This window comes from Heterodontus francisci, chromosome 40 (assembly GCF_036365525.1).
Source record: "Heterodontus francisci isolate sHetFra1 chromosome 40, sHetFra1.hap1, whole genome shotgun sequence".
In the NCBI taxonomy this organism is placed as follows: Eukaryota; Metazoa; Chordata; class Chondrichthyes; order Heterodontiformes; family Heterodontidae; genus Heterodontus; species Heterodontus francisci.
Genome location: NC_090410.1, coordinates 5,810,904 through 5,835,979, shown reverse-complemented (window position 1 = coordinate 5,835,979; position 25,076 = coordinate 5,810,904). Strand labels below are relative to the sequence as shown.

The following is a 25,076-nucleotide window of genomic DNA, read 5'->3' as shown; positions in this document are numbered from 1 at the left end:
AGGGTGCAGAGGAGATTTACTAGGATGTTGCCTGGTATGGAGGGAAGGTCTTACGAGGAAAGGCTGAGGGACGAGGTTGTTTTTGTTAGAGAGAAGGAGGAGGAGAGGTGACTTAATAGAGACATATAAGATAATCAGAGGGTTAGATAGGATGGATAGTGAGAGTCTTTTTCCTCGGATGGTGATGGCAAACACGAGGGGACATAGCTTTAAGTTGAGGGGTGATAGATATAGGACAGATGTTAGAGGTAGTTTCTTTACTCAGAGAGTAGTAGGGGCGTGGAACACCCTGCCTGCAACAGTAGTAGACTTGCCAACTTTAAGGGCATTTAAGTGGTCATTGGATAGACATATGGATGAAAATGGAATAGTGTAGGTCAGATGGTTTCACAGGTCGGCGCAACATCGAGGGCCGAAGGGCCTGTACTGCGCTGTAATGTTCTATGTTCTAATGCTCCTTTATTCAGTCACTTCTCAGCTTTCTCTTTTCTGGAGGAAAAAGCCCCAGTGACCTTTCAGTTCTGATATCATCAATTAAACTAGAGATCGTTAGAGCTCACTACTACCTTCACCCACTAATCCAGGGGATGACTTGAGCTGCAGACTCGGGGAGAGGGAGCAGAGGGCCCCGAAACCCAGAAATCAGGACCCTCGGAGCCCAGGAAACTCGATGCTAGTTTTGTTCTTGTTTTGTCCAGTTGGAGTTTTGTGAGTCTGGAGGTTTAGGAAAGGACTGTTCGTACACTGGCTGCCTCACTGGGGATAAATCCTAAATCGGACCATCAAAGATCTGTTACTGCCAGCATCAGGAGCACTGACTGGTGTTTATGGGATGGTGACGGATGCAGGCGACATGGTTAATAAGGGAATTGAAAGCACTGACTGAGGGTCCTCTGGTGTAAAATGTAATGGTGCCGCCCTCTTGTGGCCTCTACGTGCACAGGTCTCAATTCCCAATCTGTGAAGTCTTTACATAAACACTATGAAGGATCTCAGGACGTCCCAAAGCGCATTACAGCCAATGAATTAGTTTTGAAATGTAGTCTCTGTAATGTAGGAAAAGCAGCAGCTAATTTGTGCACAGCAAGATCCCACGATCAGCGATGACCAAATCATTTGTTTTAGTGATGTTGGTTGAGGGATAAATATTGGGCCCACGACACCAGGGAGGACTCCCCTGCTCCTCTTCAAAATAGTGGCCATGGGATCTTTTACATCCACCCGAGAGGGCAGACGGAGCCTCGGTTTAACATCTCATCCAAAAGACGGCACCACGGTCAGTGCAGCACTCCTGCAGTACCGCACCGTGAGTGCCAGTCTGGATTTTCTGCTCATGCCTCTGGAGTGGGAGTTGAGCCCACGTTGTGACCGAGGTGACAGTGAGTTGCACTGGGGGCAAAGCCGACAGCTAAAGGGAATGAATCTATCTGAAGATCCTTGATTGCTGCTGCGTTGTTGAGAAGGTCTGACGCAGAGGGGAAGCACTGACTGCGGGGCAGCTAAACCTAACTGGCAACAGGTAATGGAATTGCTTCTCCCCCACAGTAACTCCTGGTGAAGGCAGTCAGACCTGGGGCCGCAGTGCCGTGTACAAGCGCGAAGAGTTCGAGGGCCACAAGAAGAAAGGGCGGACGTGGGGCCCCAGCTCCACACAGCAGAAGGAGCGGCTGGGCGGGGAGGACAGGTGAGAATTTTCATTCCGAGACTCCATGGTGACTTTACGCTGCCCGCAGGTGGGTGGCACATCACCATTGGCAGCTAATATCAACTCTCCCGATGGTGCCCAGAATAGGCCGGACCCACGTCCCATTAGCCACCTAACAGACCCAACCATGATGAGTGGCTGGGAGGGGAGAGTTTGCAGCTGGTCTGTACCTGGGCACTGCTCTCAAACATCTTAAACTATTTAAATCTGCAGCCCAGAATGATACCAGACCTAACTGGGTTAAATTAGGACAGGCTGCATAGACCAGGCTTGTATATTTCTTTGAGTTTAGAAGATTAAGGGGTGATCTAATTACGATGATTAAAGGATTTCATCTGGAAGAGACTGACAAATTATTTCCTCTGGTGGGGGGAGTCCAGAACAAGGGGGATTAACCTTAAAGTTAAAGCCAGGCCGTTCAGGGGTGATGTCAGGAACCACGTCTTCACGCAAAGGGGAGTGGAAGTTTTTTAAAATTTGTTTATAGGATGTGGGCGTCGCTGGTTAGGCCAGCATTTATTGTCCATCCCTAATAGCCCTTGAACTGAGTTGCCATTTCAGAGGGCATTTAACAGTTAACCACATTGCTGTGGATCTGGAGTCACATGTAGGCCAGACCAGGTAAGGACAGCAGATTTCCTTCCCGAAAGGACATTAGTGAACCAGATGGGTTTTTACAACAATTGACAATCGTCTCACCATTAGAATAGCTTTTTAATTCCAGATTTCTTTATGAATTGAATTCAAATTTCACCGTCTGCCGTGGTGGGATTCGAACCCATGTCCCCATAGCATTAGCCTGGGCCTCTGGTTACTAGTCCTGTGACATTACCAGTACGCGTCCCCCCCTAAACTCTCTCCCCTCTTTGGGGAACTCTCTTCCCCCCACAAAAGCTGTTGTGGCTGGGGATCATTTGTAAATTCAGACGTGAGATTGATAGATTTTTGTCGGGTAGGGGATTAAGGGATAAAAAACCAAGGAGGGTTAAGATATAGATTAGCCAGGATCTAATCAAATGGTGGAACAGGCTTGAGGGGCTGAATGGCCTCCTCTTGTTCCTATTTACAATAAACCACGAAGTGAAGGATATTTTTACCAGAGCAGACACAAAACTCGGGTGGAGCTCATAATGAGACATTACTGTGTTCATATTTTATGTCACTGCATCATATCCTGTTTCGAATTGGATATTTTTATTCTTAAGGTGAGGCAACTGAACTCTGGATAAAGGAACACAGTCTCCTGTCAGACACTCCCCCAGGTCAAGGGTAATACTGAATAAAGCTCCCTCTGCACTGTCCCCCATCAAACACTCCCAGGACAGGGACAGCACGGGGTTAGATACAGAGTAAAGCTCCCTCTACACTGTCCTCATCAAACACTCCCACGACAGGTACAGCACGGGGTTAGATACAGAGTAAAGCTCCCTCTACACTGTCCACATCAAACACTCCCAGGACAGGGACAGCACGGGGTTAGATACAGAGTAAAGCTCCCTCTACACTGTCCCCAGCAAACACTCCCAGGACAGGGACAGCACGGGGTTAGATACAGAGTAAAGCTCCCTCTACACTGTCCCCATCAAACACTCCCAGGACAGGGACAGCACGGGGTTAGATACAGAGTAAAGCTCCCTCTACACTGTCCCCATCAAACACTCCCAGGACAGGGACAGCACGGGGTTAGATACAGAGTAAAGCTCCCTCTACACTGTCCCCATCAAACACTCCCAGGACAGGGACAGCACGGGGTTAGATACAGAGTAAAGCTCCCTCTACACTGTCCCCATCAAACACTCCCACGACAGGTACAGCACGGGGTTAGATACAGAGTAAAGCTCCCTCTACACTGTCCCCAGCAAACACTCCCAGGACAGGTACAGCACAAGGTTAGATACAGAGTAAAGCTCCCTCTACACTGTCCCCAGCAAACACTCCCAGGACAGGGACAGCACGGGGTTAGATACAGAGTAAAGCTCCCTCTACACTGTCCCCATCAAACACTCCCAGGACAGGGACAGCACGGGGTTAGATACAGAGTAAAGCTCCCTCTACACTGTCCCCATCAAACACTCCCAGGACAGGGACAGCACGGGGTTAGATACAGAGTAAAGCTCCCTCTACACTGTCCCCATCAAACACTCCCACGACAGGTACAGCACGGGGTTAGATACAGAGTAAAGCTCCCTCTACACTGTCCCCAGCAAACACTCCCAGGACAGGGACAGCACGGGGTTAGATACAGAGTAAAGCTCCCTCTACACTGTCCCCATCAAACACTCCCAGGACAGGGACAGCACGGGGTTAGATACAGAGTAAAGCTCCCTCTACACTGTCCCCATCAAACACTCCCACGACAGGTACAGCACGGGGTTAGATACAGAGTAAAGCTCCCTCTACACTGTCCCCAGCAAACACTCCCAGGACAGGTACAGCACAAGGTTAGATACAGAGTAAAGCTACACTGTCCCATCCAATGAGCGTTAGACCCAACCTTCTTCGAACAGCCCCCTCCGTACCAATGCAGCTTCGTTAATCTCATGCCATCATCATGTTGTCTTTGAGTGAGATTCCCGGTTAGGGGCAGGTTTGTGCAATGGGTCCCATGTTCACTAGGTCTGGGATGGTGTCTCAATCCAGTCCCTAATGAACATGGACCCACCTGCACAGAATGTTACATAACAGCAGGTGGGCCCAGGGAACAGAGATTTAACTTAACGAAAAGTAAATTACAACAGATACAAGGAAGACCTTTTTTAAAAATCTGAGTAAGAAATGGCGGGGAAGGTAAAGTTTTGGAGAGCGTTTAAATTTCTGTTGGTCATACGTTGTCATAGTACCGAGGAGATGGGTCAAATGACCATTCCCCTGACGTTCTTGCTTTGTTGCATCTACAGGTTAATGTCTCTCGGAGATGGCAGCAGGTTTTGGTCATCGAGTGCCCCGAGTTTGGGGAAAACTCCTCGACACATTCCCATAACCATGGGGTTTGCCAGCCTCAATGAGATGGGTAGGTGGTCAACTTTCATTCAACATTTGAGTGCGGTGGTGGGGGGGAGGTGGGTTGAGAGACAGGGTAGAAAATCTCCCCCTCCCTCTAGTGCCCTGGACCCTCGAGAGGCATTGGAAAGTCCTGCATTTAACCTCAACATCCTTAGACAGGGGAACGGCGCAAGAAAGCAATGAAACTGGAACTTCCGCTAGCTCGCCAGTGACTCTCAGCTTCAGGGTGTGACTGTCGGGGGGACAGGGCTTCGGGGGAGAGTCGGGGGGTCATGTGTGTCTGTGGAGAGACAAACTGAATGTTGACACTTGCCTTTCTGCTCACACAAAGAAGTTACATTTCTATAGTGTCTTTCACAACTAAATGTCCCAAAGCAGTTTACAGCCAATGAAGTACTTTGAAAGTGTAGTCACTGCTGTTAATGTAGGAAATGCTGCAGTTAATTTGCGCACAGCAAGCTCCCACAAACTGCAATGTGATAATGACCAGATTTATGATGTTGGTTGAGGGATAAATATTGGCCGAGGACAACGGGGAGAACTCCCCTGCTCTTCTTCCAGATATTGAGGTTTTTATGTCCAGCTGAGATGGCAGACTGGGCCTCAGACAGTGCAGCACTCCCCCAGTACCGCACCGGGAGCGTCAGACAGTGCAGCACTCCCCCAGTACCGCACCGGGAGCGTCAGACAGTGCAGCACTCCCCCAGTACCGCACCGGGAGCGTCAGACAGTGCAGCACTCCCTCAGTACCGCACCGGGAGCGTCAGACAGTGCAGCACTCCCTCAGTACCGCACCGGGAGCGTCAGACAGTGCAGCACTCCCTCAGTACCGCACCGGGCGCGTCAGACAGTGCAGCACTCCCTCAGTACCGCACCGGAGTGTCACACAGTGCAGCACTCCCTCAGTACCGCACCGGGTGCGTCAGACAGTGCAGCATTCCCTCAGTACCGCACCGGAGTGTCACACAGTGCAGCACTCCCTCAGTACCGCAGCGGGAGCATCAGCCTGGATTTTGTGCTCCAGTCCCCGGAGTGAGACTTGACACCACAACGGCCTGACTGAGGTGAGAGCACTGCCCACTGAGCCACTGCGGACCACGTAACAAATCCTTCATTGGTTGTGAGGCGCTTGGCGATGTCGCAAGGTCGTGAAAGGTGCTATATAAATGCAAGCTCTTCCTTTGAGTTCTTTTGTGGAAGACCTGCAGGTGCATCGAGAGCAGGTTAATGTAGTCAGAGTGGACCCTCACGCTAACTTCATCTTTCTACAGAGGGGCAGAGTCCGAGTGGACAGCGATTCCAACATCCAAACCAGTCCCAATTTGTGCTCGGCTTTCACGAGAGCGAGGCCAGCGTCACAGACGACAGTTCGCCCGTCACCTCCACACTGAGCGACAGCCTCAAACACTGCTCCCAGCGCAGGAAGAGTGACCTGGTGTTGCTGGGCTGCGCCAACATCCTGACCTCAGTGGGCCTGGGCTGTGACCTGCTGATGCTGGGGCGGCAGCAGATAGTCCAGGAAGAGCAGGAGGCCAAGGACGAGAGAAAGAAACGGGAAGGGATTTTCCAACGCACCAGCCGTTTCCGCAGCGCCAACAGCCCCCCGGGCCGCATCTTGTCCAGGAAGAACGAGTCGGTCATCCTGTCCCTGGAGGGCTCGTCCTCCATCACTCTGCTCTCCCTCTCCTCCATCTCTGACTGCAACTCCACGCGCTCGCTCCTGCAGTCCGACAGCGACGAGGCTGGCGCCTACGGGGCGCCCGACGGGACTGAGAACCTCTCGCAGACGCCCTTGGTCGCCAACACTGTGAACCCACTCGTCGACCTGACGGTGGAAAGTTTCAAGAAGGACCCCAAGCAGTCGCTCACCCCCACGCACGTCAGCGCAGCATCTGCTGTTAAACGGGGGCACAGGAGGATCCCGTCAGACAGCGCCATCCGGCAGCAGACACAGACCCAGACGCACAGGAGGACTCCATCGGACAGTAGTACACAAAACCTAGTGGACACTAGTAAGACTTTTACTATATTGAAAAATCCGCCTGCATCATATTTTCATGTTATATGTGTTCAGTTTACTCAAAAGTCTTTAATTAACCTGTGTAGATTTTATTTCCACACAACTTTTTAGACTTAAGTCTTTTTAATTACATTTAAAAAAAATGACTAAACTCATTTGCTCACCCTTTCCCTGGGCCCTATTCACTTTACTGTCTCCAGTATAGTGGACACCAATGGGTTAATGGGATGGTGTCACCCCTGGAAAGATCGTCAAGGTTGTTTTCAGGTGAAGGGTTGGGCCACACAGTCCAGGAAAGTCCCAGGCTTGATCCCCGGCCTGTGCAGTGGTCACTGATCTTGGCTGAGTCAACGTCAGAGTTTTAAAATCGGCCTCAGCATCTTTCTTTTAGGTTTGAGAGGTGGGACGGAGGCGGGAAAAAGAAGGGTTACTTCCCAGGATTCCCACTGGTGACATATTCAGAGGTCCTGGCTGGAATGGGAGAGTGGATGTGGAGACGATGTTTCTACTTTGTGGGCAAGACCAGAACTAGGGGGCATCAATATAAGACAGTCACTAATGAATTCAGGAGAAACCTCCTTACACAGAGAGTGATGCAAATGTGGTAAGACAGGAAGAAGTTGAGGCAAATAACAGAGACATTTAAGGGGAATCTGGATAAACACATGAGGGGGAAAGGGAGAAGAATATGCTGATAGGGTGAGATGAGGAGGGTTGGGAGGAGTCTTGTGTGGGTCAGAAGCACCGATATGGACCAGATGGGCCGAATGGCCTATTTCTGTGCTGTAAATTCTTTATGATGCCCCCTCTGTTTATTTTGCCAATAATTTTAAATCTGTATCCTCTGGTTACTGACCAGTGGATAGATCATTCTGGTTCTCCCCTCCCCCTCTCCCTTCCCCCCCCCCCCTCCCCCCACCCCGATTGTCCAGTCCATCTGCTGCCACTCACTGACCTTCTCTTTCTATTCAATCCCAAGGCATTCCCCAGGATTCCACCGAGATCCCGCGCCTGCCAGATCCCAACTCCTTCCTGCCCCCAATCCTGCGGCGGAAAACCTCAGAAAGGGACGCGACGCTGGAGAGGCCGAAGACTCTGGAGTTCGCGCCCAGGCCCCGGCCCTCGGCCAGCCGCCCGCGGATTGACCCCTGGCGCTTCGTCTCCTTCACCAGGACTCACAGCTCCTCACCCGCCAGCAGTGCGGAGACCCCGAGCAACACTGACTCTGGCGACGAGCGCCTCGGGACCTCTTGTCCGTCCGCTTTGGATACTGGCTGTGTCCGGAGTTTGCTGGACATTGACATCGAGGGGCAGACAGCCGACGGGACAGTCCCGCTCTGCCAAGCCGATCTGGCCCTCCACAAGGAGTCGATTTACAATGTGGAGGAGGATCACATGCGTTGAAACCACTAGGTTGCAAACCTGTTGCCTCTGGCAACCAACCAATCACATGACCTGCAACACCTTGGCCCTTTGATCGTGGCTTGTCAAGATCCGGTGTTCTGATTGGATGGTTTAAAATGTGAACCATCTAATCTGCATGCAGGACCAAAAAATCCACTTGCCTGATTGGATGAGAATCAACCAATGGCAGGGCTCATCTCTCAAATAGTCAGCCCCAAAGTAACAGAAATGACCCGAATCGTGCAATATTGTACTTTCTGTAACCCTCCAGGGGGTTGAGTGGAGGAGGTGAGTAATATTTCAGCACAATAGCCTTTCAAAGCAGTTAATAATTGTATGGTGGATTTAGGGTTGCCAACTCTAGTTGGGCCTATTCCTGGAGGTTTCACACCATAGTATTCCATGGCCCCACCTGGTCAAACAGCCGCCCCCACCCGCATTTCCAAAACTTTTACAACTGATAAACAAAAGAGTTGAAAGAAAATTTTTAAAACTTTTTTTTAATAAACGTTGCAATGACATTTCTCCTGGGGTTTGCTTGTAGCCATATCCTGGAGATTAATCTTCAATTCCTGGAGACTCCAGGCCAGTCCTGGAGAGTTGGCAACCCTAGATTGATTGACTGTGGGTGTGATGGTTAGCAGCCTTCTCTTCTCTATTTTCCTCGCTCTGCCTTTCTGCACCCACCCCAAAAAAAAGAGGTGGGAATGAGATACTTGTTGATGCAGACGTTGGGGCTCTGTGTGTTGTGGAGTTGATTCATCGAATTGACAAGGAAGGAGAAGTCAATCTCGACAGGGCGTTCTCATGAAGCTTCCTCCTCATCCTGGTCCCTGGGGCTCAGTTGCCATTGGTCTATCTCAGTTTGGAATGAGGCCACTATGGTTGGTGTCAGAGAGAGAGTGAGTGAGTTTGGGACATGGGGAAAGTGTTTCTGAAAAGAAACTAGAGCCTCCCACCATGAATAGCTTTGTTGGAAAACGAGCGCTTGTGGAACAACATGGTTCAGCTGTGGTGTCCCCCGACCAGTCAAACGGGACGCTGCCGCTTGCTATTTCAGGTCACCAAGAGTTACCGGCCACATCGGAGGGCAGCGGGTGTCTGTCGAAATGTGTACCCCTCAACTCACTGCTTTTGGGAAGCAAGGAGGTTAAGTGGGGGAAGAAGGGGAAGAGAAGAGGTCATTGAGCAAGGAGGAGGAGAGGAAGGTATTTGGTGTAGCGCACATCTGGGCAAGGGCGACGGGTTGGGGGGGGTGGGGGTCATTAACTGAGCGTGCACAGTTGCAGAAATGCATCTTGGGAAAGAGCCCCAATCAGTGTGCACGAAATTCAGGCCTTGGGATCTGTTAGGCCCCAGAGTATTCAAATCATTTATCCAAGTATGTCTTCCAATCAAGTTTTGACTCAACCATCTTGTGTATATTTGTAAAATGCCGAGCTTTTCACAAACTCAGGATCAGACTTTCAATCTCGCTCAATGCTCATTTGGCTTTTTTTTCCCCCAACTGTTCAATTTTTTCTCCAATGGACTAAGTCACAGACTAGAGTCAACTGGGTTAATTAAAAGGAGATGACAACATTCATTGGTGACTATTAGAAAGGAACACAACTCCTGAACAAAACCTGGTGCCTTTCAGGCCACATTGCGTTTAAGGTCGTTGGTCAGAACCTGCCATATTGCATCAAATTTCCTCTTCAGAGGGAGTTCCCAATTTCTGATATTAAAATGAAACGGAAAAAGTGGAGGATCGAGCGGAAAGTGTGGAGGACAAATGAAAATGGAAATGGGGGGGGTGGGTGCAAGAGAGTGTATGAGAAAAATATTAGCAGACAACGTCAAAGGGGAATAGTAAAACCTATTTCATCAACATACGAAGAGCAAAAGGATAGTCAAAGGTGAGGTGGGGCCCATTGTGTGGAGGTAGAGGGCATGGCCGAGGCACTGAGTACTGGGGAGGAACATGAAGTATTCGGTAGTGCTCAAAGTCACCCATTCTGGATGTGAAACTTCCTCGGTCGCTGAGGGAATCAAGGGTGTAAATAATAGAAACTCGGGCCACAATCTTCCAAAGCTCTTTCGAAGTCAGAGTGGTATCAAAAGGCTGTAAATGTTACACCCGCTTTCAAAAAAAAGTGATAAACTCAGTAACTACAAGACTGATCAGCTGGGGAACTGCTGGCAGCTCATAATCCAGGACAAAATTAAATTTCACTTAGAAAAACATGGCTTAATTAGCAGCTAAGACAATTTGTGTCTGACAAACTTGATTTGAGTTCTTTGAAATAATGGAGATGGTGGATGAGGGTCACATAATAGTCTTGTCAGTAAGATTGAAGGCCGTGGGGTTTAAGGAACAGAAATTGAAACGGGACAGAAAGCAGAGAGTAGTGGTGAACGGTTGTTTCTCGAACTGGAGGGAAGTTTACAGCGATGCCCCTCGGCTCAGTATTAGGACCCACTGCTGATTAACAGCCTGGACTTGGCTATCCAGGACAGAATTTCAAAGTTAGCAGATCACAATACTTGGACGTGCAGTAAACACTGAGGAGGATAGAAACAGACATGGACAGATATATGGCAGAGAAGTGTGAGGTGATGCATTTTAGAAGGAAGAATGAGGAGAGACAATTTAAGCAAAACGGTACAAATTTAAAGAGGGCGCGGGAACAGGGAGACCTGGGGAATGGGATGGGGTTGGGAGTGATAGCAGGACAAGTTGACAAAACTGTAAAAGAATATGGGATTCTTAGACATATAAGTAGGGGAAGCGTATAAGAGCAAGAAAATTACGGTAAACCTTTATTAAAATCTCTGCTTGGATCTCACCCGAAATATCGTGCCCAATTCTGAGCATCACGATTTAGGAAGGATGAGAGGTTTTCATTCCAGGATTTCTCCCTTCACTGCGTTAATCATTTAACAATGTGGAATGCAGCCCTTGAATGCACAAAATAAAAGTTAATTTTCACAAGACAAAACTCACCCCAAGGACCTTATTGACACTGCAGTCACTGTCAGCATTTTGACTCGACAGCGAAGGGAGGAGGCTGGTGCTGAGAATATGAAGGATATTGCGTTCAAGCTGAGACAACCAGCTCCTGGTACCTGTGCAATCTCCGTCAGGAGACTAATTAATTATGTAAATGATGTAAATTGCAGTAAATAAAGTGACCATTCACAGAGCAAGGACACCTTGTGGATGCAGAAAATCTAACAGATGTAATAAATTGTCAAGAAGGATGTTTAAACTTTCATCTCTGTAAATATTTGTAAATTATAGAAAGAATTTGCCAGGTTTTAACGGCTGATTTATCCTTAAGTTATACTGTGAGAAAAACAGTGATTCTGTGATTTGTAGAAGAAATTAAAACTATTTGTCAAAGTTTGACTCTTTATTTTAAATTCAGCCTCGTGGTTTATTAATTGCCAGGTCACGGGACTGGTCGAGTCCAGGATTCGGGGCACAGAGACACATATTCAAGTGTCAGAGCTCAATAACTCAGCATTTCATGCTAGAGGGACAGAACATCTGCATCACATCTGGAACAGGGGCGACCACACCTGTGACCACCCACCCCCTCCTCAAGTCTAAGTCTCCATTTCACCACTTGCTAGCGGTCCTGGGACTTTGTTGTTCTGGCAGCTTCGAATTGCTGGTGGGGAGAGGAGGATCCATACTGACCACAAGGTGGTGATGTGGAGCCAGAGTTGGATCTTTTCAGAGATTCGAGGAAATAAAGACTTGGGTTTCTCTAATGCCTTTCACCGACGCAGGATGTCGCAAAGCATTTTTAAGCGAATGAGCCATTTTTGAATTATAGTCGCTTGTTGTAGGTAAAATGGCAGCCATTTTGTGCACAGCACCAATGTGATAATGGCCAGATCAACTAGTTTTTGTGATGTTGGTTGAGGGATAAATATTGGCCAGGACCCTGGGGGCAACTCCCCTGCTCCTCTTCGAAACAGTGGCCGGGGGATCTTTATGTGCAGCTGAGAAGGGGCCTCGGTTTAACGTCTCAGCTGAAAGACAGCATCTCTGACGTGGGAGTGTCTGTATAGTTTGTGCTGGGGTCTCTGGAGAGACTTGAACCCACAACGGTCTGGTTCAGAGGTTAGAGTGCTCTCCACTGAAGCACAGAAACAATTGACTGGTTATATTAGAGACTGAAGACACAGACAATTCGCACCACACAAGTGCCAGGCAATGACCATCTCAAACAAGACAGAATCCAACCATCTCCCCTTGACGTTCAATGGCATTACCATCACTGAATTCCACCACTATCAACATCCTGGGGATTACCATTGACCAGAAACTGAACTGGACCAGCCACATAAATACCGTGGCTACAAGAGCAGGTCAGAGGCTGGGAATTCTGCAGAAAGTAACTTGCCTCCTGTCTCCCTAATGCCTGTCCACCATCTTCAAGGTACAAGTCAGGAGTGTGATGGAATACTCTCCATTTGCCTGGATGGGTGCAGCTCCAACAACACTCAAGAAGCTCGACACCATCCAGGACAAAGCAGCCCGCTTGATTGGGACCCCATCTACCACCTTCAACACTCACTCCCTCCACCACCGACGCACAGTGGCAGCAGTGTGTACCATCTACACGATGCACTGCAGCAATGCACCAAGGCTCCTTCAACAGCACCTTCCAAACCTGCAACCTCTACCACCTAGAAGGACAAGGGCACAGATGCATGGGAACACCACCACCTGCAAGTCACACACCATCCTGACTTGGAACTATATCACCATTCCTTCACTGTCGCTGGGTCAAAATCCTGGAACTCCCTTCCTAACAGCACTGTGGGTATACCTACCCCGCATGGACTGCAGCAGTTCAAGAAGGCAGCTCACCACCACCTTCTCAAGGGCAATTAGGGATGGGCAATAAATGCTGGCCTAACCAGCAATACCAACATCCCATGAATGAATATTAAAAAAATTTGATTTGCCCACAGGCTCTTTCCAGCCTGTGATCAGAGGATATGGGATACTTTCCTTTATTGGCCAAGATCTAGAATGTAAGAATGGAGAGATCCCAAATCCATTCCTGTTTTCCAAGAACTTCATATTTGAAACTCCAATCAGGTTTCCCCCCCATGCCACGGAACCAAAACAGCTCCTACCAAAATCACAAATGACATCCTATGTGACTGTGACAAAGGTAAACCGTCCCCCCCTCATCCTTCTCTATCTGTCTGCATCCTACACTATCCTCTTCCAACACCTCTGCACTGTCCTCCAGCTGGGTGGGACTGCTCTCACCTGTTTCCATTCTGATCTATCTAATCGTAGCCAGAGAATCACTTGCAATGGCTTCTCTTCCTGCTCCCACACTGTTACCTCTGGTGTCTCCCAAGGATCTATCCTTGGTCCCCTCCTATTTCTCATCTACAAGCTGCCCCTTGGCAACATCATCTGAAAGCACAGTGTTAGTTTTCACATGTACTCTGACGACACCCAGCTCTACCTCACCACCACCTCTCTCGACTCCTCCACTGTTGCTAAGTTATCAGACTGCTTATCTGACATCCAGTACAAGATGAGCAGAAATTTCCTCCAATTAAATACTGGGAAGACTGAAGCCATTGTTTTCAGTTCCTGCTCCAAACTACATTCCCTAGTTACTGATTCCATCCCTCTCCCTAGCAACCTTGATGTCACATTTGACCCCGAGAAGAGCTTCCGACCACATAATCGTGCCATCAGAAGGACTGCCGATTTCCACCTCTGTAGCATTGTCCCTGTCTCAGCTCATCTGCTGCTGAAACCCTCATTCATGTCTCCATTACCTCTAGACTTGACTATACCAATGCACTCCAGGCTGGTCTCCCACATTCTACTCTCCTTAAACTTGAGGTCATCCAAAGATCTGTATCTTAACTCACACCAGATCCCGTTCTCCCTATCACCCCTGTGATCACTGACCTACATTGGCTCCCGGTCAAGCAACATCTTGATTTTAAAATTCCCATCCTTGTTTACAAATCACTCCAAGGCCTCGCCTCTCCCTATCTCTGTAACTCCTCCAGCCCCACAACCCTCCAAGATATCTGCCCTCCTCTAATTCTGGCCTCTTGTGCATCCCCGATTTTAATCATTCCAGCATTGGTGGCTGTGCCTTCAGCTGCCTGGGCCCCACACTCTGGAATTCCCTCCTCAAACCTCTCCGCCTCTCTCTCCCCCTTTAAGACAATCCTTAAAACCGACCTCTTTGACCGAGCTTTTGGTCACCTGACCCAACTCAGCATCATATTTTATTTTATAAAGCTCCTGTGAAGTGCCTCGGGAAATTTTATTGCGTTAAATGTGCTATATAAATATAAGTTGTTGTTATGTCCCATCCATCAATATTGGCGACCACACTCTGGAAGTGGTTCAAGAGTTCACCTACCTAGGCTCAACTATCACCAGTAACCTGTCTCTAGATGCAGAAATCAACAAGCGCATGGGAAAGGCTTCCACTGCTATGTCCAGACTGGCCAAGAGAGTGTGGGAAAATGGCGCACTGACATGGAACACAAAAGTCCAAGTGTATCAAACCTGTGTCCTCAGTACCTTGCTCTACGGCAGCGAAGCCTGGACAACGTATGTCAGCCAAGAGCGATGTCTCAATTCATTCCATCTTTGCTGCCTCTGGAGAATCCTTGGCATCAGGTGGCAGGACTGTATCTCCAACACAGAAGTCCTCGAGGCGGCCAACATCCCCAGCATATACACCCTACTGAGCCAGCGGCGCTTGAGATGGCTTGGCCATGTGAGCCGCATGGAAGATGGCAGGATCCCCAAGGACACATTGTACAGCGAGCTCGCCACTGGTATCAGACCCATCGGCCGTCCATGTCTCCGCTATAAAGACGTCTGCAAACGCGACATGAAGTCCTGTGACATTGATCACAAATCGTGGGAGTCAGTTGCCAGCGATCGCCAGAGCTGGCGGGCAGCCATAAAGGCGGGGCTAAAGCGTGGCGAGTCGAAGAGACTTAGCAGTTGGCAGGAAAAAAGACAGAGGCGCAAGGAGAGAGAGCCAACATTGTAACAGCCCCGACAAACAAATTTATCTGCAGCACCTGTGGAAGAGCCTGTCACTCTAGAATTGGCCTTTATAGCCACTCCAGGCGCTGCTTCACAAACCACTGACCACCTCCAGGCGCGTATCCATTGTCTCTCGAGACAAGGAGGTCAAAGATGGAGATGTTATGCTAGAACTGTGTAAAACACCAGTTAGACTGCAGCTGGAGTACTGCGTACAGCTCCAGTTACTGCATTACAGGAAAGGTGTGATCGCACTACAGAGGTTATAAAGGAGATTTACAAGGGTATTGCCAAGAACGGAGAATTTTTCTATGAGGAAAGATCGGAGAGGCGGGGTTTGTTTTCTTTAGAACAGACGAGGCTGAAGGGAGATTTAATTGAGGTGTATAAAATTATGAGGGGCCTGGATAGAGTGAACAGGTCAATAAACAGAGGGCATAGATTTCTAGTAATTGGTAGAAGAATTAGAGGGGAGTTGAGGAGAAATTTGTTCACCCAGAGGGTGCTGGGGGATCTGGAACTCACTGCATGATAGGGTGGTAGAGGCAGAAACCCTCGTCACATTTAAAAATTATTTGGAAATGCACTTGAGGCCGTAACATAGAGGCGATGGACCAAGAGCTGGAAAGTGGAATTGGGCTCAATAGCTCTTTCTCATTTGGACAGACACAATCGGTCAACTAGCCTCCTCCTGTGCTGCAAATCTTTGTTTCTATGGGGGGGGGGGGGGGGGCTTATTTCTAATTTATTCCTCAAATCAATAAGATTCTTAAACATTGAATATCGGGCGTCAAAGCATCCAACACATGTAACAATACTCGAACGCACACTTATCATTGGAGCCTACTCTGATGTCTCTGATTGGCTGCATTCCTGGAGGTATCAACACATGAGTTCATGCCCCCAGGTTGCCCAACATTCATCCTCACAGAAGGCGACCAGAGGAGTTCTCCCCGGTGTCCCGGCCAATATTTATCCCTCAACCAACATCACAAAAACGGACCACCTAATCATCATCCAGCTGCTGTTTTGTGGGATCTTGCTGTGTGTAAATTGTCTGCTGCGTTTCCTGTATTACAACAGTAACTATACTTCGAAAAGTACTTTGTTTACCGTAAAGTGCTTTTGGATGGCCCGGGTTTGTGAAAGGCGCTATAGAAATGCAAGTTTTCCTTCTCGTCTCTTCATTCTAACCTTGGTAGCAGTTCAGGCCTTAACCTCGGCTTCTCAAAACAAAACCAGTCAACCTGTCGGGGAAATGTGAAAATGCCGAATTCCCCGGAATGTCCAGCACTGCCTACAGACAGGCAGAGGAACATCAAACATTCCCAGGCTATGCTGCACTAGACGCTGGGAAAAAATAAGACTCTTTGACACCGACCAATCAAGCAAGCCTTTCAGCCCGTTAGTAACCTAGCAACACATTCAGTGCTATTTTTGGACAGAATCACAAATGCTGCTGAATTTACAAAATATGGAAATGGTAGCTGGTGATGTTTTACCATGAAGAAAGAGGTGACACAATACATCACCTTCAACATAGCGGCTGATCAGTCAAATTTGACATGCTGAGAGTTGAACATGCACACAGTTTACCAATTTAGCAGTGAGATGACCTGCACCTAATCTGCACTGCTAAATTTTGGGGCCTTTTTAAAAAAAGTGGCATTCTGGGATTTGGATGTCTTTAAATATGCAAATTAACAGCCCAACATCTGTTGAAGAACGTCTAAAAAAGGACCAGACGTTGGTTTCCAGAATTCCTTGGCAAGTGTTCTCACAATCTCCACAACAGTCCTGAGGACCATTTCCATCTCCCACTCAGCACCCTCCAAACCTCCCAAAAAACAAAACACTCCCCTCTCTCCCATCACATGCCCTGCCCCTACCTCTGATCAGCGAGATCTCTGCACTCCTCCAATTCTGGCCTCTTGTGCCCTGATTTTAATTGCTGTACCTTCAGCTGCCTGGGTTCTACCTCCTTAACATTGCCTGTTCTGCCCCTCCCCTCTGCTGCTGAAACCCTCATCTGGGCCTCTGTTACCTCCAGACTGGACTATTCCAACACTCTCCAGGTCCGCCTCCCACCTTGCACCCTCCAGAATCGTGAGCTCATCCAAAACTCTGCTCCCTGTGTCCTAACTCGGACCCCCATTCACCCATCAGCCCCTGTTGTTTGTTGATCTACATTGGCATCCCAAGTGTTTGGGCACCTTTAAATATGCAAAGTAACAGTCTGGCAAACATATGAATCAACATCTCGGGTTTTTAAATTCTCATTCCGCTGTCTCATCCAAAAGGCAGTATCTCTGACAGTGCAGCACTCCCTCAGTACTGCACTGGGGTGTCACTTTGGTTTTTGTGCTCAAGTCTCTGGGGTGGGATTTGAACCCACAACCTTATAACTCAGCACTAAGAGTGGTACCTACTGAGCTATAAGAAGAAGAGATAGCAGGATTGGCTATTTGAAGCATTAGAGGAACAAGTAGGGACGATTGAGAGGAGATGAGTGTGACCTGGATAAACGTGTCTGTTAACTGTTATATTTTACAATGAGTATGTGATGCAAGTGCAGGGAGGTGAATTTTCTGTTTCTCAGGGGTTTCCGCAGCACTTCCACCAAAGGTATGTTGGATGTACATGAGAACGGCACTGGAAATTCATCTCCATGTAGCTTCATGTGAAGGAGGACAAATTTGAACGGTGTGGGTCTTGGGAAATAAAACGAGGCAAAATGAAACAGGATCCGTTATACTGCCAACCAACAACAACAACTTGCCTTTATATAGCACCTTTAAGGTAATATAACATCCCGAGGTGCTTCACAGGATTGTTATAAAGCAAGATTTGACATCAAGCCACCAAAGGAGATACAAGAATAGATGACCGAAAGCTTGATCAAAGAGGTAGGTTTTAAGGGCGGTCTTAAAAAAGGAAAGAGAGGTAGAGAGGCGGAGAGATGTAGGGAGGGAATTCTAGGGCTTAGGGCCCAGGCAGTTGAAGGCTCGGATGGGGATGTTCAAGAGGCCAGAAATGGAGGGGGCGCAAAGATCTCAGGGGGTTACGGGGCTGAAGGAGAGGCAAGGTTTGGGCTAACCCGGGGGCGAATGAAAAGAGAGAGACGGCAAACAGCAAATTGTAGATTGGAGAAGACTAAAGGTCGATCGTACAATTGATCTATGCACACGTTGATACCCATCAACCTCTGACCCCACCCCTCCGGCCCATCCTAATTAATCTCTGCCTGATGTAGCATTTACAATAGTGATTTTCATATCCTCGGAACATCTCAGAATGCTTCATAATCGATGAAGTTTTTTTTCGCAGTGCAGTCACTCTGTTACGAAGCCAAATGCAGCAGTCAATTTGAGCACAGCATGATCCCACAAACAAGCAGTTGTAGAAATGGCCAATCGATCTGTTTTTTTTTAGTGGTGTTGGTTGAGGGATAAATGTTGGTCAGGGCAGCGAGACGGGAGAAACATTATACATAATCAACAAGTTTAATGGTTAGACCCATCGCTCTGCGGCAATGAAAAGGCTGGAGAAGAACCATATTTGGAGAGGGTGCGTCATGGGTTGTTCGGTGTTGCTGGTGAGCAATGGTAGCTGGTTACTGGGTTGTCCTTGTGCATTCATTGGTGGGCAGGTGGATATTGCTCTTGCTCTGGGAAGCACTGTCTCTCTCCTCCGCCTGACCTCGCCAGAGCACTTTTTGCTCTGTTGCAAGAATTTTGGAAAAACCTCACTGTAGTTATCATGCTTTACTGTGCATTTAGAGCAGGCAGGCTTTGGACAGGCCTTGTGTGGTCAAGTCTGTTCTCCACAGAGTGAAAGAGACGCTGTCTGACATGGAGGAACATTCTAGAATGTGCTTGAAACAAAATGGAGCTGATAACATATCACACAGTTGCATCTTTAGCATTTCCCACCTTCGCTCCTCCAATTCATTGCCTTTTTGTTTTGCTCTGTTTCAAATTCATGAAAACAGGTGTCTAATTTACCTTGGGCTGATGCACAATCACCATGGTGACCGTCTCTACGGTTACTGGTAAACAACACTCCTAATGTCTTCCCCAGGGACTGTTGTTGATCTGGTTCAATATTATCATTTTTAAAAAACTTTTATGATATTATGTAAGTTCTGAAAAAAAAAACATGCATTAAATTTGGTTCTGGGTGCCACTCTTTTTGCCTAATGAGGCCAGGTTTTGGGGAAAATGATTAACCCCACCCTCCCCCTCCTAACCCCTGTATCAGCATCGGGAGCCCCCGGGACAGGTACAGGGTGACTTGGGTATAGACTAAAACTCAAATGCAACACAGCAGATACATGCCCTCTCCCTGAACTTGGAAAGACTCAAACTGCATCAAAATTGCACTCGGATTACACCTAGATGGCACGTCAATAATAACTGTTCAAAATAATGCAAGCATGTGAAGCATTTTCAAATATCTTTCTAAGCAATTGCAAAGCTCTCGATAACTGTAATATTTGCTTCCATTTCTCGTGTCAGCCAATCTTTTGGAGTCTCTCGCTAACTTAATGCCAATTTGAACCAAATTCTAAGCAGTTCTCTGTCCACTGGGGAACTGGATTCAGATGCAAATTCACACATTAAAACCCCAATACTTACAACCCACCCCCAAGTCTTAATCCATTTCTGCATTGCGAGACAGATGAAATGCTCCCAACGTGTACATAGCTGGCCTTTAGGTTTATCACATGCTCCATACGGGGCAAACAATGAAATATGTGCACTCATATTTTCACTGAATGTAGGGAGTCACTGTAAGACTGCCATCTCGCTGTCTGTGGGATCTTGCTGTGTGCAAATTGGCTGCTGCGTTTCCTATACTACAACAGTGACTAAACTTCAAAAATACTTTGTTGGCTGTAAAGCGTTTTGGGACATCCTGAGGTTGCAAAAGGTGCTATATAAATGTAAGTTAGTGTCCCCTTCCTCCTCTCTCCTATCCCTGCCTTAAAAGCTGTCTGAATCTAGAACTTTTCCAGTTCTGATGAAAGGTCACAGACCTGAAACGTTAACTCTGCTTCTCTCTCCATGAATGCTGCTGAGTATTTCCAGCACTTACGGTTTTTATTTCAGATTTCCAGCATCTGCAGTATTTTGCTTTTGTAAAAAATCTATCAATCTCAGTTTTGAAATTTTCAGTTGACCCCCGCCCCACCCCCCACCCCCACCCCCTCCCCCTCCCCCTCCCCAGCCTCAACAGCTTTTTGGGGGAGAGAGTTCCAGATTTCCAGTCCCCTTTGTGCGAAGCTTTCTGATATCACCCCAGAACAGCCTGGCTCTAAATTTTAAAGTTATGCCCTCTCGTTCTGGATTGCCCCACAGAAGAAATAGTTTCTCTCTATCTACCCTGTCGAATCCTTTAATCACCTTAAACACCTCCATCAGAGAACGCCAAGGAGAGGTTTAGGGAGGGAATTCCAGAGCTTAGGGCCCAGGTAGCTGAAGGCACGGCCGCCAATGATGGAGTGATTAAAATCCGGGATATTCAAGAGGACAGAATTGGAGGAGCGCAGAGATCCCGAAGGGTTGTACTACTGGAGGAGGTTAGAGAGATAGGAAGGGCCAGAGGTCCTGGGGGGATTTGAAAACAAGGATGCGAATTTTAAAATTGGGGTGTTGTCAGACCAGGAGGCAATGTAGGTCAGGGGGCACAGTGGGTGATGGGTGAATGGGACTTGGGATACAGGCAGCAGAGTACCAGCCCTTTTGTAGGTCAGGTAGAGATCGCTAATCCACTCAATATCTTCCATAAGGATTGTAAGGGGCACTGGTGGAGCAAAGTGTCTTCTTTTGATCGCCCAGTTGTTCTGGAGCCACACTGTGTGAAACTGTGGAGTGCCAACCCGCCAGCTGGTGAGCCTTAACCTGTGAAACAACACAACTAATTCAACTTTTTACTCACCCGTGATTAAGGGCAGAAGACCACTTTAGGCAGGAAGTGTTTTTCTGGTTCATGGAGGCTGGAGACCCGTCTATCACCATGTTGCATGTCACTTGTGAAGTTTGTTCAACCTCCCTCTGTTTTCCCGAAGGCTGGATTGCAGTCATCTGCCATTAACTCCCCAAGCCACCATTCCTCATGTTTGATCCTGGGCTGTTAATAGGCTTTTCCACCACATAGGCATCACCCATCCAGCACTTCACAGTAGGAGCCACTGCATAACAGGATCCCTGGCTGCCTCCTCTCCTTCCTAACCCAAGGACATTGATGCCAAGCCCAGAAATCCATCAGATGCCAGCTAACTTCATACAGAACTGGCATTGAACATGGGCTTTCCTGGTCTGTTTGCCTGAGCACCACACAGGGGAGAGTCACAAAAAAACAGCTCTACAGATTGCAGCATATTTTTTTAGCCAATGGCAATAAGCCTCGGGGACTATGTTGACTGTGATAGATTTAGCGATGGAATTCTTGATGCTGCTTCACTTGAATTGGTGACGGTACTGGTGTAGTTAATACCACCTGTCTCAGAAAATGAGGCAAAGCTTCGCTCGATTTTCTTTGATTTGATAGGGAAACAATTAGTTACTGCTGACTTAAATCATTTCTTCATTCTCACACAGAGGCAATTTTAAAAGTGGAGGAATACATAAAGACTCGTGTAAACACACACACACACACACAGACTCGCACACACAGACTCGCACACACAGATAGACACACACACACACACACAGACTCATGTTTACACACACAGACTCGCACACACAGATAGACACACACACAGACTCGCACACACAGATAGACACACACACACACACACACACGAAACTTTTAGGAGCTTGGTCAGTAGTTCTGCGGTTTAAGAGATTCCGAGAAGGAATGGGTTACTGCAGGAGACAGTGTGACACAGTGATCTTGTAGTGGAAATAACATAAACATTATATAGCGCCTGGTTATGTTCCTGGTGCTATACAACCAGCGAACTGCTTTTGAAGTGCAGTCACCATTGTTATTTATTCAAACACAGTGGCCAGTGCACAGTAAGATCCCACAAACAGCACATGAGATGAACGAGGTATTCTGAATTTTTTTGTTTGGTGTGAGTGTGAGAAATATTTGTCCAGGATAGCAGGAGATCTCCCTGATCCTCCTAGAATATGGGATCCTTTACCTGGTTTAACATCTCATTACAAAGATGGCACCTTGGACAAAACAGCTGTCCCTCAGCATGGCACCGGAAACTGTTTAGCCTGGATTGTATCCTGGAAGAGGGGGAGAGGGGAAGAACATTGTGTGGGAAAAGCTAGTCATTACTGATTAACCTTTACAGTGTTAGGCTGTTCTCCTTTATTACATTTCTAAAGACAGATTCAGTGCTGGACTGGACCCAGTCACTCATTAAATTTCATCTCCAATACTCGAGTTCAATTACTGAGGATGTTAGGAGTGTTGATGGAGTGGCAACTCTTCATGTCTTTGCAGGTCAATGAAAAAATCAACAGCAGAGATTCGGAAGCACTGAGTTAGTCTTACTTTACCACAGCTGCAGAAATTGTCTACTTGGCAAGGAGTAAATAAAACGTATCTTCATTTACACCAGAGGAAAACTTATTCAGGACAGAGTGACTCAGCGTGTGCAAGAAACAGTGGGACTAATTCATGAGAGTGACTCAAAGAGAGAAGGGAGAGGTACAAACAAAGGTACAGAAAATGGGGGAGAGAGAGAGACAGAGAGTACCAGCAATAAGAACAGAAGAAATAGTCGCTGGAGGAGGCCATTCGGTCCCTCGAACCTGCTCCGCCATTCAATGCCATCTTGGCTGATCATCTACCTTAACGCCACCTTCCCACTCGATGCCCTTGAATCCCTTTAGTATCCCAAAGATATCTCGATCTCAGTCTTGAATATACTCAACAACTGAGCATCCACAGCTCCCTGGCGTAGAGAATTCCAAAGATTCACAACCCCTGGAGTGAAGACATTGCTCCTCATCTCAGTGCGAAATGTCTGAATGCTTGCCCTGAGACTGTGCCCCTGTGTTGCAGATTCCCCAGCCAGGGGGAAACATCCTCCCAGCATCTACCCTGTCCAGCCTCTTAAGAATTTGTATATGTTTCAATGAGATCACCTCTCATTCTTCCAAACTCTACGGAATATAGACTTAGTCTACTCACTCGCTCCTCATAGGACGATCCCTTCATCCCAGCAATTAGTCTAGTGAATCTTCACTCCAGTTGCAAAACAGAGGTAAAGGGGGGATAGAGAGCAGTATAGATAGCGAAGGGGAAGAGATAGATTTAAAGACTTGAACTCCCGACCTCTGAAGGCGAGAGTGTGACCACTGAGTCTTGATTGACACTTGTGTGAGCCGAATGCCATATAGGCAATTGAGAAATCACACATTCAGGTTGGAGGAGGTAAGTGGTGAATAATTATTCACACTGGAAGCATCAAGGAGAAATTGGAAGAATTTTTTTTTTAACACTAAAGGGTGTTAGGTTATGGACTGTGTTGGCACAAATGAGGTCAGGTCAGTCACAATATTTAGGGAGGAGACAGATAAACATTTGAAAAGGTGTACAGGAAATGGGATTGGTGTAGGAGGCTCCAGTACAAGGGGCTGAATGGCCTCCTGTGCTGAAATTCCCTGACTTCCCAGTTGTAGATTAAAATTTGTAAATAGTTTTCTCATAGCATATTCTCCAACTAGAATGGTATCTTCCTAATCCTACACCAATTAGACTAGTTACACTTGAGAATTATCAACAAATAATCAAAGCACAAACCTAAATTACCAATGCGAAATTTTTGGTTGATAATTTTTGGATCCTTTATTAAAAGTATAACACTCTAAGATATCACATTCTGAATATAAACCTTCAAATCTATCAAATTTGTGTTGCTCCCTCTTTTCCTCAATGGATAGAGCCAGTGATGATGTCATGAGTTGATGCTCATCATTTTCCTCCTGTTATCCGTTTGACCTATGACATCGTTTGACCTATGACCTATTGTATGGCAAGACGGCCCATTTTTTAAAAAGGGGGAAGTAAATTTGGAACGGTCAAATTCAGGACTTCGGTGAAACCCATCAACCATTGGGGATTTACATCAAGACACGCTTGTGTTCGTTTTGTGAGCTTTTGAGTGGAAAGATCATTTGTGGCTTCTTTATGGAAACGTTGTAAAGGAAATGGCTGATAGTTTCTTTTGAGGTCAATCTGCTGGGGGAGGTATGCTTCATGTCACCTTAAATTTGTAGCTTTTTAAAAAAAACTAAAACCAGTTTGTTTTGACCACCCCAGTTTCTTCATCCCCCCTTATCCACAATGGAACATCCTTCTGGTCATAGAGAGACAGCAGTCCAGAGGAATGATGACCATATTGGCACCAGCTCAGGGATGGGGGGGGGGAGGGGTGGAGAAAATCCACGTTTGCATGTAATAGGGCGACTTTTGCTGTTCAAATTGGGAGCCTTCACCATAGGGCACAAAGGTTCCACATTGGTTCCCCAAGGCCATTCCAAACGATCACAGGAGCCACAGGCACTGGGCGAGCTGGTTGCATCTGGAGTGCGACGACGCATTCATTCCATGCATTGGGGCCAGCCATTGCATTTTGTGCTTCACACCAAGTCGAATATCACTGCAAAACGTTGAGGGCAGTGGGGGGAGGGGTGCGATTTTTGCAGGGTTTTCTCGATCAGAAGGAAGGAAAGACTTGCATTTATATAGCGCCTTTCACAAACTCAGGACATCCCAAAGCGTTTTCCAGCCAATGAAGTGCTTTTTGAAATACATTCACTGTTGTAATATAGGAAATATGACAGCCAATTTGTGCACAGCAAGCTCCCACAAACAGCAATGAGATAATGATCAGATAACTTGTTCATAGTGATGTTGGTTGAGAGATA

At 47.4% G+C, this 25,076-nt stretch overlaps 1 protein-coding gene across 1 annotated transcript in view; it reads left to right on the top strand.

The window, feature by feature from the left end:
* map3k10 (mitogen-activated protein kinase kinase kinase 10) overlaps positions 1 to 11,491 on the top strand; it is a 59,588-nt gene extending 48,097 nt beyond the window's left edge. Inside the window, exons 7-10 of the mRNA XM_068018897.1 lie at positions 1,546 to 1,684; positions 4,603 to 4,715; positions 5,980 to 6,720; positions 7,708 to 11,491. Coding sequence (XP_067874998.1) covers positions 1,546 to 1,684; positions 4,603 to 4,715; positions 5,980 to 6,720; positions 7,708 to 8,132 — 1,418 coding nt within the window. The 3' untranslated portion in view covers positions 8,133 to 11,491. The remainder of the gene's footprint in view (positions 1 to 1,545; positions 1,685 to 4,602; positions 4,716 to 5,979; positions 6,721 to 7,707) is intronic.
* Positions 11,492 to 25,076: the final 13,585 nt, after the last annotated feature.